Source organism: Labeo rohita, chromosome 25 (assembly GCF_022985175.1).
Source record: "Labeo rohita strain BAU-BD-2019 chromosome 25, IGBB_LRoh.1.0, whole genome shotgun sequence".
Taxonomy (NCBI): Eukaryota; Metazoa; Chordata; class Actinopteri; order Cypriniformes; family Cyprinidae; genus Labeo; species Labeo rohita.
Window position 1 is genome coordinate 27,110,219 of NC_066893.1, and position 14,544 is coordinate 27,124,762.

The 14,544-nt window shown below is 30.4% G+C and overlaps 2 protein-coding genes and 1 long non-coding RNA gene across 4 annotated transcripts in view; 2 read left to right on the forward strand and 1 right to left on the reverse strand.

Annotated features, from left to right (window-relative positions):
- The window catches only part of slc6a13 (solute carrier family 6 member 13), a 33,233-nt gene extending 29,921 nt beyond the window's left edge, over positions 1 to 3,312 (forward strand). The window contains exon 15 of the mRNA XM_051099644.1: positions 64 to 3,312. Coding sequence (XP_050955601.1) covers positions 64 to 228 — 165 coding nt within the window. The 3' untranslated portion in view covers positions 229 to 3,312. The remainder of the gene's footprint in view (positions 1 to 63) is intronic.
- A 163-nt stretch (positions 3,313 to 3,475) lies between these two features.
- On the reverse strand, positions 3,476 to 3,754 carry LOC127156683 (uncharacterized). The gene is made up of 2 exons (XR_007825771.1): positions 3,659 to 3,754; positions 3,476 to 3,560 (listed from the first exon to the last, which is right to left on the reverse strand). It is a non-coding gene; the product is annotated as an uncharacterized LOC127156683 (long non-coding RNA).
- Positions 3,755 to 7,360: 3,606 nt separating this feature from the next.
- The window catches only part of mon2 (MON2 homolog, regulator of endosome-to-Golgi trafficking), a 50,844-nt gene continuing 43,660 nt past the window's right edge, over positions 7,361 to 14,544 (forward strand). For both annotated transcript variants that reach the window (XM_051099638.1, XM_051099639.1), the window contains exon 1: positions 7,361 to 7,778. In XM_051099638.1, the coding sequence (XP_050955595.1) occupies positions 7,659 to 7,778 (120 nt within the window). In that variant the 5' untranslated portion in view covers positions 7,361 to 7,658. The remainder of the gene's footprint in view (positions 7,779 to 14,544) is intronic.

Consider the following 14,544-nt stretch of genomic DNA (forward strand, 5'->3'; position numbering starts at 1 on the left):
ATAGAGAAAATATATGCATACTATTATCATTAGCATGGTACCTCTCTGCTTTGTTCTCCTCAGCGTTTCCACGAGCTCATCACTCCCTCGCCGGACCTGCCCAAAACCAGACGAGAGCAGGAGAAACTTCAGGCCATCTTTGCAGCCGACGGCGACACTCTTCACCAGCAAGGAGGCCCGAACAAAGACGGGTACTTCCCTGTCAGCGAGAAGGAGTCGCGCTGTTAGCCCGGCTGTCCCGTGACGGACCACTGTATGTTTCCCCGAGGGTGGTGCTTCTAAACCTTCCCATGATACCTCACACAGTACTGGCAGCCAAATAAGCATGACGCTCCACCTCTCTTGAGAGGGGATTTGAAGAGCTTCATACTTGCTCTTGTTGGTCAGAGGTCACAAAAAGCAAGATAGTGTCAATATTATAGACAGCAGAATGTCGAAACACAATGTAATCGCTTAGCAAAGTAAAACAAGATATTTGATACTAACTAAAAAGTTACTTCTAATTTATGACAAATTTCACTGGATATGCATTATGGGTAATTGAGATTTTGGGCTGATTGGCTTTCCATAATATCTTGTTTCAGGTTAGTGGAACTTAAAGTAATCAATTAACTGTGGAAGTATAGTGATATACAGTATTAGGGTTTTTAACCCTCTTCACCTTGGGTGATTTACCTTAAATGAATCAAATTAAATATGCTTTGATTCATTTAAGTATTTTTGTTTTCATTGGTTTCATTTTGTGGTTTTAGGATGTAATATTCTGCTCTCAGTAATATTGACACAAAAGTTGAACATCTACAGTCTAAACCTGGCCAAATATGAGCGTTACCAGTAGATTCAGAAAGGTTGAAGTGAAACAGGAAGATTTTCTGTAATGCACCCAAAGCCTCCTGGATCTTAAAATGACAGAGTGAAGGGTTGGATCTGCAAAAGCTGTTTAACTATGGAATGATATTAAGGAATAGCGCACTCGAATGTACAGTTGCAATTGAAATTATTCAACCCCCTTGACCTGCAAGACATTTTGCGACAGAGAACAAAATTTTGTGATAACTATTCAACAAAGGCATCAGTACACTATTAGAGAAAGTTTATCAATACACATTTGAGTAATTCTGAGAACGTAAGTTGATGAATAATGAAAAAAAAATAAATCAAATTGGCTCCAAACGTTCATGTTCAAAATTATTCAACCCCCAAAAGTCAAGTTTGGTGCAGAATCGTTTATTTAAAACCACCAATAAATGCTGCTTGGAAGTGCTTAGAAGCTTCTGTCACCTCTCTACTGCAATCTTGACCCATTCCTCGCCTAAAAAAGCTTTCAGATCACTGATAATCTTTGGTTTTCACTTTGTTTTCTTCAAGTTCAACCAAATGTTTTCAATGGGAATTAAATCTGGAGACCGAACAGGCCACTCAAGAACATTCTACGACTGATCCCTGAACCAAGCATAAGTAGATTTGGATGTATACTTTGGGATGATTGATCTGCAGGAAAGTCCACTGATGCACCAAAGCCATCACAATTCTTGCCAAAATGGCCTGATACTTCAAAGAATCCATGATGTCCTTCATACAGCTTCATGCAACAATAAAACAACCCCAAAACAGGACTGGACCACCATGGAGATGGTGTTCTTCAGCTCATAAGTTTTGCCTTTTTTGCACCAGACGCTGATCCACGGGTCCAAAAAGTTCCAGTTTGGTCACATCACTCCATAAAACAAGTCAAGGTTTTATGTTCTTCTTGGTCAAGAGTGGCATTTGGCAAGATGCCCTAACATGAAATCCATGCTTGTCTTGTGCTCATCTTATACTATGCATTGAAATGTTTTTCCACCTTGCATTGGGTCATCTTAAAAGTCTTTGGCTGTACGTTGCAGGTTTTTCCTCAGTTGTTCTGATCAAACATTTTATGATATTGTGCTTTTTCTTCAACACTCTCAAAGGTTTAACTCGTTTTGAGCTAACGAATAAGGCTGCCGACTGTGACTCTAGGAACGTTTAATGTCTTAGAAATCTTTATATAGCCTTAGACTTTCTAAAGTAATAACATTATTTCTTCTCTATAGCTTTTGTGAGAGCTCTGTTACTGTATGTATGTGTAACAGCTCAAGCTAATTCTGTTTTCTAATAGAGTTTCCAAAGGTTTAATTGTGTTTTAAGACAATTTTGTTCCCCACCGGACAAATAAACGACTAAAAAACAGCAATGTTAAATAGAGACAAAGCTGTGTTTTAAAAAAATCCTAGAACACAAAAATATTACATTATATATTGACTTTATTACTTTGAATATGCCAGTGATCTGTTATTGATCTGGATCTTCAGAAAAGCTTGTATTTGTAAAGTACCTCAGTCTCTGGGAGGTTGAATCATTTCGATTGCAAGTGTAGTTTTTCATCATTTAATCACCCTCATTCCATACCTGTATTTCCTTGACTTAAAACATAAAAAACGCTCAGTTATTTTATTGTGTGCGTAAGTACAGTTTGGAGATCTTACATTGTTTTCAAGGCCTTAAGCATGTCTTAAACATTAGGGTGGACAAAAAATATGCTTTTTTTATTAGGAGATGTTATAAATTATTTAAAGATATTAAAAGATTTAAAGGGAATAACAAAAAATAAACAGAAAAGAACAAGAACCTATTGTACTTTTAAAGTAATCATTTGAACTGTTTTCCAAATTATTACCATGTTTTTATTTTAAAAAATGGGCATTCAGTCTTAATATTATGTCTTATCTATTGAAGTTACATCTGTCTCTCACATTAAATTACGAAGCACATTATCTACACAAATTATATACATAAATTATAGGCTATTTTTAATTCAAAACGGTCGAATTTGACAACAAACAGAATATTGTGCATGATCGCTGGATATTACTTACATTTCTGTTATTAAATAGTTGTCATTTTGTCAGTTGACATTTTAATGTTTAACTTCTTACATCTTACCTCATGATCGTTGGCCGTTAAAAAGAAGCGCTGCGCGGGAATTCATGTTCTGCTTCTGTGAACGGTAAGCCCCGCCTTCTTTGATTTGATTGGCCATCGCAAACATTTTGACATTGACGAGCGCCGTTAGACCACTCTTAGTTTTTGGGGGGTTTCTGTGAACGGTAAGCCCCGCCTTCTTTGATTTGATTGGCCATCGCAAACATTTTGACATTGATGAGCGCCGTTAGACCACTCTTAGTTTTTGGGGGGTTTCTGTGAACGGTAAGCCCCGCCTTCTTTGATTTGATTGGCCATCGCAAACATTTTGACATTGACGAGCGCCGTTAGACCACTCTTAGTTTTTGGGGGTTTCGGTAAGCCCCGCCTTCTTTGATTTGATTGGCCATCGCGAACATTTTGACATTGAACTTATTTTTGGGGGGGTAAGCCCCGCCTTCTTTGATTTGATTGGCCATCGCAAACATTTTGACATTGATGAGCGCCGTTAGACCACTCTTAGTTTTTGGGGGGTTTCTGTGAACGGTAAGCCCCGCCTTCTTTGATTTGATTGGCCATCGCAAACATTTTGACATTGATGAGCGCCGTTAGACCACCTTAATTTTTTTCGGTTTCTGTGAACGGTAAGCCCCGCCTTCTTTGATTTGATTGGCCATCGCAAACATTTTGACATTGACGAGCACAGTTAGACCACCTTCATTTTTTTTCAGTTTCTGTGAACGGTAAGCCCCGCCTTCTTTGATTTGATTGGCCATTGCGAACATTTTGACATTGACGAGCGCCGTTAGACCACTCTTATTTTTGGGGGGGTTTCTGTGAACGGTAAGCCCCGCCTTCTTTGATTTGATTGGCCATCGCGAACATTTTGACATTGACGAGCACCGTTAGACCACCTTCATTTTTTTTCGGTTTCTGTGAACGGTAAGCCCCGCCTTCTTTGATTTGATTGGCCATCACAAACATTTTGACATTGACGAGCGCCCTTAGACCAACTTAATTTTTTTTTCGGTTTCTGTGAACGGTAAGCCCCGCCTTCTTTGATTTGATTGGCCATCACAAACATTTTGACATTGACGAGCGCCCTTAGACCAACTTAATTTTTTTTTCGGTTTCTGTGAACGGTAAGCCCCGCCTTCTTTGATTTGATAGTGGTTCGATCGCTGAAACAGATAATCCTAATATTTTTTATTTGATTTTATTTCGTTTTAATTTTTTTTTTCTGATTCCATGTGTAAAAAAGTAAAACGAGTTTGGAATGACGTGAATCATCAAATAATAATTAATATTTTTAGGTTAATTATTTTTCCCGTCAAACCCTTTGCCAGCAGGTGGCAGAGTGGAACACAGTCAAAATGGATGTTGGAAACAAACTGGAGTATCTTTTAGGACTGTTTCAGTTCAAGCAGTCAATGCACCTGCTTTCTAAGGAAGCAAATTAGTGTGTTTTTAGAATCCATGTGGATGTGCATCATAAATACAGCGAAGCTTGTGGGGTTTTATACTTAGAGCCGTTTTGCATGAGTTATAAATGCTTATGAAGGTTTTAGACTCTACATGCAGGAATCAGGAGGAATACTATGGTACTGTTTTGAGGTGATGTGAAACAATTTACAGTGTTAGACAAGGTCAAGCATCATTTTTGTGCACTTGCTTAAGAATGTTTTAGGATATAAATCATTGTATCTCATGATTTTGTATTTTTATTGTGAGACTTTATTAAAGCGGCGTACGTTTGTCATGTAGAATCTACTGTTTAACAAATGTGATAAATGTATGAAATTTTTAACATCTGCACAAATCAATCAGATTGCATATTGAGGACCAATCAGATTTCTTTTTTCCTTGTTTTCACTGGTTCATGTTGTATATGAAGTGTTGGAAGTGTCCTGTGAAAGCAGACTACCAGCAGTCTTTGTGTATATAACCTGTACAGAACGGGTGATTGGGGTTTACAACTTTGTAAATGTGTTACATTCGAGCCAGATATGCTTTTACTCATGTACATTACATCAATAAAAGGAACAGCTATTATGCACAAGCTTGAGGAATTCATTAAATCCTGCATTTGTAATTAGACACGAACACTTTCATTTTAACACTTTTAATTAGTTGCAACATAGGCCTAAGCTTCAATATTTTTTGTAATTTTATGTAAGTGTAAGATTTCTTGTACTAAAACCTTTGAATACTTGACAAAGAATCTGCTAAATGAATAAACTGAAATGGAAATGCATGCAGTATCTCTGATGAGGACATTACAGCACTTGCAAGCATATGCGTTTTAATAGAAGCGTTTTTCCTGAAATTGAAATTAATTAATTTCAATTAAGTGAAATTAAATAAATTAATGTAATTTACTGTTGCATGAAACTGATTGCAAAATGCAAGCACATGCATATTAATAAAAACATTTTTTTTCTCGTTGAAACTTTATTTACATTTATTTACAGCCAAAAAATAAATAAATAAAAACATAAAAGAATGAAACAGCAATAAATTAGGTAAATTGCATGAAATTAATTGCAAAATGCAAGTACATGCATATTAATAAAAGCATTTGTTTCTCAAACTGAAACTTTATTTACATTTCTTTACAGCCAAAAATAAATAAATAAATAAATAAATAAGAGGATAAAACATCAGTAATATATTTATGTAATTTACTGATGCATGAAATTAATTGCAAAATGCAAGCACATGCATTTTAATAGAAGCATTTTTCCTTAAATTGAAACTTTATTTGCATTTATTTAGAGCCAAAAAAAAAAAACATAAGAGGATAAAACATCAGCAATAAATTAATGTAGTTTACTGTTGCATGAAACTGATTGCAAAATGCAAGCACATGCATATTAATGAAAGCATTTGTTTTTCAAACTGAAACTTTATTTGCATTTATTTACAGCCAAAAATAAATAATTAATTAGAGCATTAAACATCAGTAATACATTTATGTAATTTACTGATGCATGAAATTAATTGCAAAATGCAAGCACATGCATACTAATAAAAGCATTTTTTTTCTCAAGTTGAAACTTTATTTACATTTATTTACAGCCAAAAAATAAATAAATAAAAACATAAAAGAATAAAACAGCAATAAATTAGGTAAATTGCATGAAATTAATTGCAAAATGCAAGCACATGCATATTAATAAAAGCATTTGTTTCTCAAAATGAAACTTTATTTACATTTATTTACAGCCAAAATAAATAAATAAATAAATAAAAACATGAAAGAATAAAACAGCAATAAAATAGGTAAAATGCATGAAATTAATTGCAAAATGCAAGCACATGCATATTAATAAAAGCATTTTTTTCTCAAACTGAAATTTTATTTACATTTATTTACAGCCAAAAAAAAAAAAAAATAATAAAATAAAATAATAATAATAAAAAACATAAAAGAATAAAACAGCAATAAATTAGGTAAATTGCAGAAATTAATTACAAAATGCAAGCACATGCATATTAATAAAAGCATTTGTTTCTCAAACTGAAACTTTATTTGCATTTCTTTACAGCCAAAAATAAATAAATAAGAGGATAAAAAATCAGTAATAAATGTATGTAATTTACTGATGCATGAAATTAATTGCAAAATGCAAGCACATGCATACTAATAAAATCATTTTTTTTCAAGTTGAAACTTTATTTACATTTATTTACATTTATTTATATATATATATATATATATATATATATATATATATATATATATATATGCATGGATAAAACATCAGCAGTAAATTAGATAAACAATGTAATGTACTGTTACATAAAATTAATTGCAAAATAAACTTGTCTCTGCTTTTCATTTATTTTATATTATTGTAAGATTTCTTGGATTTCTTGGATTGTATTTCTTGTGAATATTTGACAATTTTTATATTTATTTTTACTAATCTCAAGTCATTTTAAATCTAAATGTAAAAGCATTTCTCCAGTAAGACTATCTCAGATTAACGCATTTCTGTTCATATTACTTTTTATTTATTTATTTATTTTACAATATTTATTGTCCTTATAATGGAACTCTTTCAAGGAGCAAAAACAATATATAGAGGGTATTATAACAAAATATCAACAGCAAAACAGGCAAATAATGTGATTTATTTTTTTTTTTTTTAATTGTACGGACTTCAAAAACAATTTAAAATAAAAAAAATACAATAAAATATCACGTATTTCTTAATATTTTGTTTTTGTGAAATTTTCTATCGGAGAGAACGCATTAAATAAATCGATGTCTCTATTCATTGGTCACTTTCCCCAGACCTTTGGCGTCCAGCAGCCAATAAAATCACTGCAGCGCCGCTGAGCGCCTCGCGGGGGCGCCATAGCCCCTCCCTCGCTGCGGATCCGGTCAGTGTTTACGGAAGTGACGCCTGACGTGACGTGTCATTTTCCGCACAGGCATTATGGGATCCAGGAATGAAGAAAAAATCATGAAACTCAGGCGAGAAGCGCGCTTATAGATCATATTTGTCATAAAGATCCTCTCGACCGTAACGATCAGCATGATTATGATCGCGTGTGTGACACACAGCAGCGTTCGCGGCTGAAGACGGACACATTTATTGATGTGTGTGCAGCACCGACGGTTATTTATGTGTCTCGCGCTGGAGCCGAAACATACCGGTCGGTTTAATTGATTTATTAATCATTCGTTAGAGTTGACTTAGTGTTGAATGAGTGTGAAGATGTCGACCAGCAGTCCCGAAGCGGTGAAGAAACTCCTGGAGAACATGCAGGCGGATCTGCGCTCTCTGTCCATGGAGTGCAAGAAGAAATTTCCTCCAGTCAAAGAGGTACATACACATTTATATGTGTGGACACGTAATATATACACTCAGCACGTACATGTGTGTGTATATGCATACCTAATACGCTTATATCTAGATGTGTATACATGTATCTGTGTGTATATGCATATTTGATGTTTGCACGTCGTGGTAACTGTCATTGACAGTTAAGGGCTTGACTTGACACAATGTACAAATATACACATGAAAAATGGTTGAAATGCGAGTAATTTGTATATAGTATATGTAATATTTAATGATGTAATTACTGAATTAAATTGCTAATTAAATATGACATAAAATTACATTAAAATTATAAAATGTTTTAAACTAAAATTAGATGCGAGTTGCCAATATATATCCCACTGCTACACATGAAAGTAGTTTTTTGAAAAATAAATAATGTATATCTAATATATCTTAATATGTAATGGTATAATTAGGGAATTCAGTACAATGTTAATTAAATATTAAAATTATATATTTTTATCTAAATCTAAATTAGCTACAAATTGGCCAATATCTATTCCTCTGCTACAAATAAAAAAAAAAATATATATATATATATATAAAAAAAGTCACAGTATTGAGAAAGGCAGACATGCAAATAAATAATTCATATATATCTCAATATGCAATGGTATAGTTAGGGAATTCAACACAGTTAATTAAATATTAAATAAATTAAATTTAAAATTATATAAATTTTTATAAATAAAAATGGATACAAATTTGCCAGTATGTACTGCTACACATAAAAAATATATATATATATATATATATATATATATATATATTTATATTTATAAAAAGAAGATATATATATATATATATATATGTATGTGTGTGTGTGTGTGTGTGTGTGTGTGTGTATAATATATCCTAATATATAATGGCATAATTAGGGAATTATAATGGTATAATTAGGTAAATTAAATGTTTATTAAATATGATTAAATAAAATGTATTTAAATTAAAATTAGACATTTTCATTAAATTAAAATTAGATTGCTTTTAACTCTACATAAAAATAACTAGTTACAATAACACAAATTAAATAAATTAAATAAATCTAATATATAAATAAATAAACCTAATAAATACATACATATACACAAAAAATAAAATGTTTATTTAATAAAAATTAGATACAAATTTACCAATATATATTCCTCTGCTAAATATAAAAATATTATTAAGAAAGACAGATATATATATATATATATATATATATATATATATATATATGTCAGGTATCTGTAGATTGACACTTTAGTGCTTGCCTGGACTTTATGAACTTTATTTGCTCCCCGGGCGCTGTAATTTAGATATAATATAGCTTAATATACTTTGAATATTTTTTAATACAGCTTTATATATAATGTTATAATTAGGGTATTGGTTCAGTATTGGTTTCATTTTATTGTAATAATGTGTGTCTTAGACACTCCCTAAATCTGTGTGACGTGTCAGAAAGACACGTTATGTCATTGATTATGTCATTGTTATTGTCCATTCAGAGACTCATTGAGCATCTGAATGCAGACTTATGTCACTGATTTATCCAGGTGTGAGTGAATGAATCATGCGATGATTTGAGCTGTTTAAGTGGTTTTCTGAACGGCTCAAACACTCGACAGAGAGCTAATTTGACTTTTTTATTGCATAATATGATTGCGTTTATTACTGGTGTGTTATTTTTTTATGCAATGGTCTTAGTTTTATACACTACCAGTCAAGAGTTTTTGAACAGTAAGATTTTCAATGTTTTTTCAGGAGTCTCTTCTGCTCACCAAGCCTGTATTTATTTGATCCAAAGTACAGCAAAAGCAGAAATTTGCTGCATCATTACTCCAGTCACATGATCCTTCAGAAATATTGTGATTTGTGTGTTCAAGTAACATTTATTATTATTATTATTACTATTATTATTATTATTATTATTATTATTATTATTATCAATATTTAAAACAGTTGAGTTAATTTTTTTCAGGATTCTTTGATGAATAGAAAGATCCAAAGATCAGCATTTATCTAAAATAAAAAGCTTTTGTAACATAATGCTGCAAAAGATTTTTATTTCAGATAAATGCTGTTCTTCTAAACTTTCTATTCATCAAAGAAACCTGAAACTCAGTTGTTTTCATCATCATCATCATAATAATAATAATAATAAATGTTTTTTAAGCAGCAAATCAGAATATTAGAATGATTTCTGAAGGATCATGTGGAAGTAACGATGCTAAAAAATCAGCTTTGAATAACAGGAATAACACACAAAACTTTACTGGTTTGCTGTACTTTGGATTAAATAAATGCAGCCAAAAAAAAAAAAAAAAAAAAAAAAAAAAAAAATATATATATATATATATATATATTATTATTATTATTATATTATTATTATTATTATTATATTATTATATTATATTATATTATATTATATTATATTATATTATATTATATTATATTATATTTAGGGCTGTCAAATTATCAATCACGATTAATCGCATACAAAATAAAAATTGGAGTGCCTAATATGTGTGTGTGCTGTATGTAATTATTATGTATATATAAATACACACAAGTTAATGTATATATTTAAGAGAAAAATGTTATTTATTTGTGAAATATTTTGATTTATATATATATATATATATATATATATATATATATATATATATATATATATATATATATATTATATATTATATATTATATATATTATAAATTATATAAAATTATAATGAATACATATACTTGTAAATATTTCTTAAATGTATACATGAATGTGTTTGTATTTATATATACATAGTAATTACACAGTACACACACATATTTTAGGCAAACTCAAACTTTTATTTTGTACTCGATTAATCACGATTAATCGTTTGACAGACCTTATTATATTATGTTACATTACATTATATTATATTAATATTATGTTAATATTATATTATATTATATTATATTATATTATATTAAAAATTAAATTAAAAATGAAAATGTAATTTCCTATTTCTTTTTGGGGTGCAATATGACCTTGACTTGCATTTTGTAAGTTGTACACAGACACTATAAGAGCTAACTTTTTGAGTCTCTGTTTTATTATTTTATAGCAGATGACTTTTAAATGCATGAATTTCCATCCGTCCCTCCCTTAGGCGACTGTATTCATGATCCACATTTAATCTGATGACGTTTCGCTCTGTTATAAAGCACATCTCAGCATGTAACTAATGCTGTGCTGAGAATTATGCTGCGGACAGCAGTTTACGTGGCACGGCCCACTGCTCCACACTTTCCTCTTTGGGAGAAGGAAACCTCTAAGCAGGTGTGAAGGCACCAGACTGCTAGTTTAAAACGTATAAGACAACACCAAAACTGCTCGAGATGTCAAATCTGTCCCAGTCTGAAAGCTGTGTTAGACTGAAAGAAAGCGTCTGTCTAGTTAGCTTTCACTCAGCGCTTGACACGTCTGAGGGCGTATAGCGGAACATGGTTTTGTGGTTTCACTGCTCTGAGTTCTCCACGTGAATGTTTTTACGGCCTCTCGATTGGCAGCGCAGCATTAATTTGCTTACCAGAGAAAACTCCTCATTTTTGTGGACTGCATTCACTGGAAAGGAAATGCAGCTTCTGTCATCTGTATGTTAGACTATTGCTGAATAATGTTTGCTGAATAATGATGCAGAGATAAAGAGAAACTTCCTTCATTTTACATACCTTACTTTATTAAATGGCTGTTAGAAAACAGGAAATAAACTTAGTTACACTTAAAGTGTTTGTCATTAAAACAAGTCAATCAAATGTAGGAAACGTTTATATAAAATACACTTATATTTAAGATTTTTAACCATGATCTATCCATATTTTGTTTCTCAAGTAAATCTAACTTTTAATATATATATATATATATATATATATATATATATATATATTTTTTTTTTTTTATTAATTATTTTAATAATTAGATTTTTTTTACTAAATTTAATTGTACAATTTTTTTTATTGAATACAAATAAATTGTTTGCAAAATTTTTATTTTGTCAAATTTTATTAATTGTCACTGTTTAAGTAAGAATTACGCAATTTATAAATTAATTGCATCTAATGAATGCGGCTTATTGTTTTGTCTCAGATAAAAAGTTTTGTAGCCATGAACTGCTGTTTTAATGGATTTCATTTTTCATGAATTTCCAGTCAATTGTAATAAAAAAAAAAAAAAAAAGTCTTTGTTGCTTAATTAATCACAAAAAGCAAAAGAATTTGTTTGGTTTTTTTTAAAGTACACTTTAATGCACCTAAGATTTTTCTTTTAATAAAATTTTGAGTATTTCAATACAATTATGTTTAGTATCAATTTAATTTAAAAAAAAAAGTACTATCATTTTTTTACATTAATAGTTTTACATTAATATTATTATTATTATTATAATTATAATAATATTAATATTTATTGAAAATAATGTCAATTTAATTATATCAATATTTAATAGTTAAATTTAGGGCTGTCAAGCGATTAATCTCAATTAATCGCATACAAAATAAAAGTTGGAGTTTGGCTGATATAAGCGTGTGTACTGTGTGTAATTATTTTGTATATATAAACACACAAATTAATGTATATATTTAAGAGAAATATGTTATGTACATTTTTTATTTATATATAATATTAAAATTATAATAAATACAACTGTAACTATTTCTTAAATATATACATGAATGGTGAATGTGTTTGTATTTATATATACATAATAATTACACACAGTACACACACGGGTATTAGGCAAACTCTTATTTTGCGATTAATCGCGATTAATCATTTGACAGCCCTAATTAAATGAAATAATAATAATATAGATGACTTTCCAATAGAATTTTATATTATGAGTTGTAAAATGTTGACTTTAGACTTTTAACTTATAAAAAAGTACTATTATATTACCATGTTTTTGAACATGTACCATGTAAATACTACAGTATATTGTATGGTATATGAATGTGGTAATCATTCAGTCTCATGGTACACTACCAGTCAAAAGTTTTTGAACAATAATATTTTTTAATAATTTAAAAAAAGTCTCTTCTGCTCACCAAACCTGCATTTATTTGATCCAAAGTACAGCAAAAATGGTGAAATATTTTTGCTATTTAAAATAACTGCGTTCTATTTGAATATATTTTAAAATGTTATTTATTCCTGTGATTTCAATGATGAATTTTTAGCATCATTACTCCAGTCACATGATCCTTCAGAAAACATTCTAATATTCTGATTTGCTGCTCAAAAAACATTTAATATTATTATTATTATTATTATGTTGAAAACAACTGAGTAGAATTGTTTCAGGTTTTTTTCAGTGAAAAGAAAGTTACATTTTAAAATATATTCAAATGGAAAACAGCTATTTTAAATAGTAAAAACATTTCAAAATTTGACAGTTTTGCTCTAATTTGGATCAAATAAATGCAGGCTTGGTGAGCAGAAAATACTTTTTTTTTTAATTATTAAACTTATTATTACTCTTCAAAAACTTTTGACTGGCAGTGTACCATTGCAATGAATGGTTACCACATTAATATACTATACAATATACTGTAGTATTTACATGGTACATGTTCAAAAATATGGTAATACAGTGATACTTTTTTTATGAGTTACGATAGTAAAGCAAACAGTACAGCAAAAACAGTAAACATTTGAAATATTTTTACTATTTAAAATAATTGTTTTCCATTTGAATATATTTTAAAATGTAACGTTCTATTCCTTGAAGAAACCTGAAAAAATTCTACTCATCTGTTTTCAACATCAATTATAATGAAATGTGTTTTTTGAGCCGCAAATCAGAATATTAGAATGATTTCTCAAGGATCATGTGACTGGAGTAATGATGTTAAAAATTCAGCTTTGAAATCACAGGAATAAATTACATTTTAAAATATATTCAAATAAAAAACAGTTATTTTAAATAGTACATTTCAAAATTTTACTGTTTTTGCTGTACTTTGAATCAAATAAATGCAGGCTTGGTGAGCAGAAGAAACTTAAAAAACTTTTGACTGGTAGTGTATATATCTAAATACCATAGTTTAATACTGGCTGTCATTACTGTAGGTTCCCCACAGTGCTGTTGTTGCGTTTGCAGAAGTTTTTCAGTCTTACCGTTCCTGTGGTTCTGCTCTATAAGTTGGCAGGGCAGCTGGGTTTTTGAAGATTAATTCAAATCCATGTGAAGTTAACAAACCTGTGACCCTTTAATTTATAAGTCACTGTTACTAACTGTTGCTAAGCAACGACACGGGTCAAAAGGTTAAACGAGCTTCCTGTCGCTCAGATGAAACATTTGAAAATATGACAGTTTGTTAACAGCGAAAGGTCAAACCAAAAACAGGCTCTTGCCTTCGGGTTCGTCTTATTTTATTTTAAATACCATGAGAATCAGTTTCCGTCAGGAATCGGTTTGATGCTTAAGAGGTGAAAAACAGATGTTGCTGTTTTTGTCTTGCCACATTGTGTCTTCTAATTTGATTATAGGCTAATTAACAGCATCTTTCACAAACATCTCATGTACAATTTGGAGAAAGAATGAGCAGTGTTTTGGAAAATGATTTGTGTCCAGAATTTTGTTATTTAATATTTTAATATTCAATATTCAGCAACTTAGTGGGGATGTTGTTGCTAATTTCACATGCGAAATAGGTGAGCCAATCACAACAAAGGTCATATGAATATGCAAAATACATGTAGAATAATCTATAACAGTGTTAC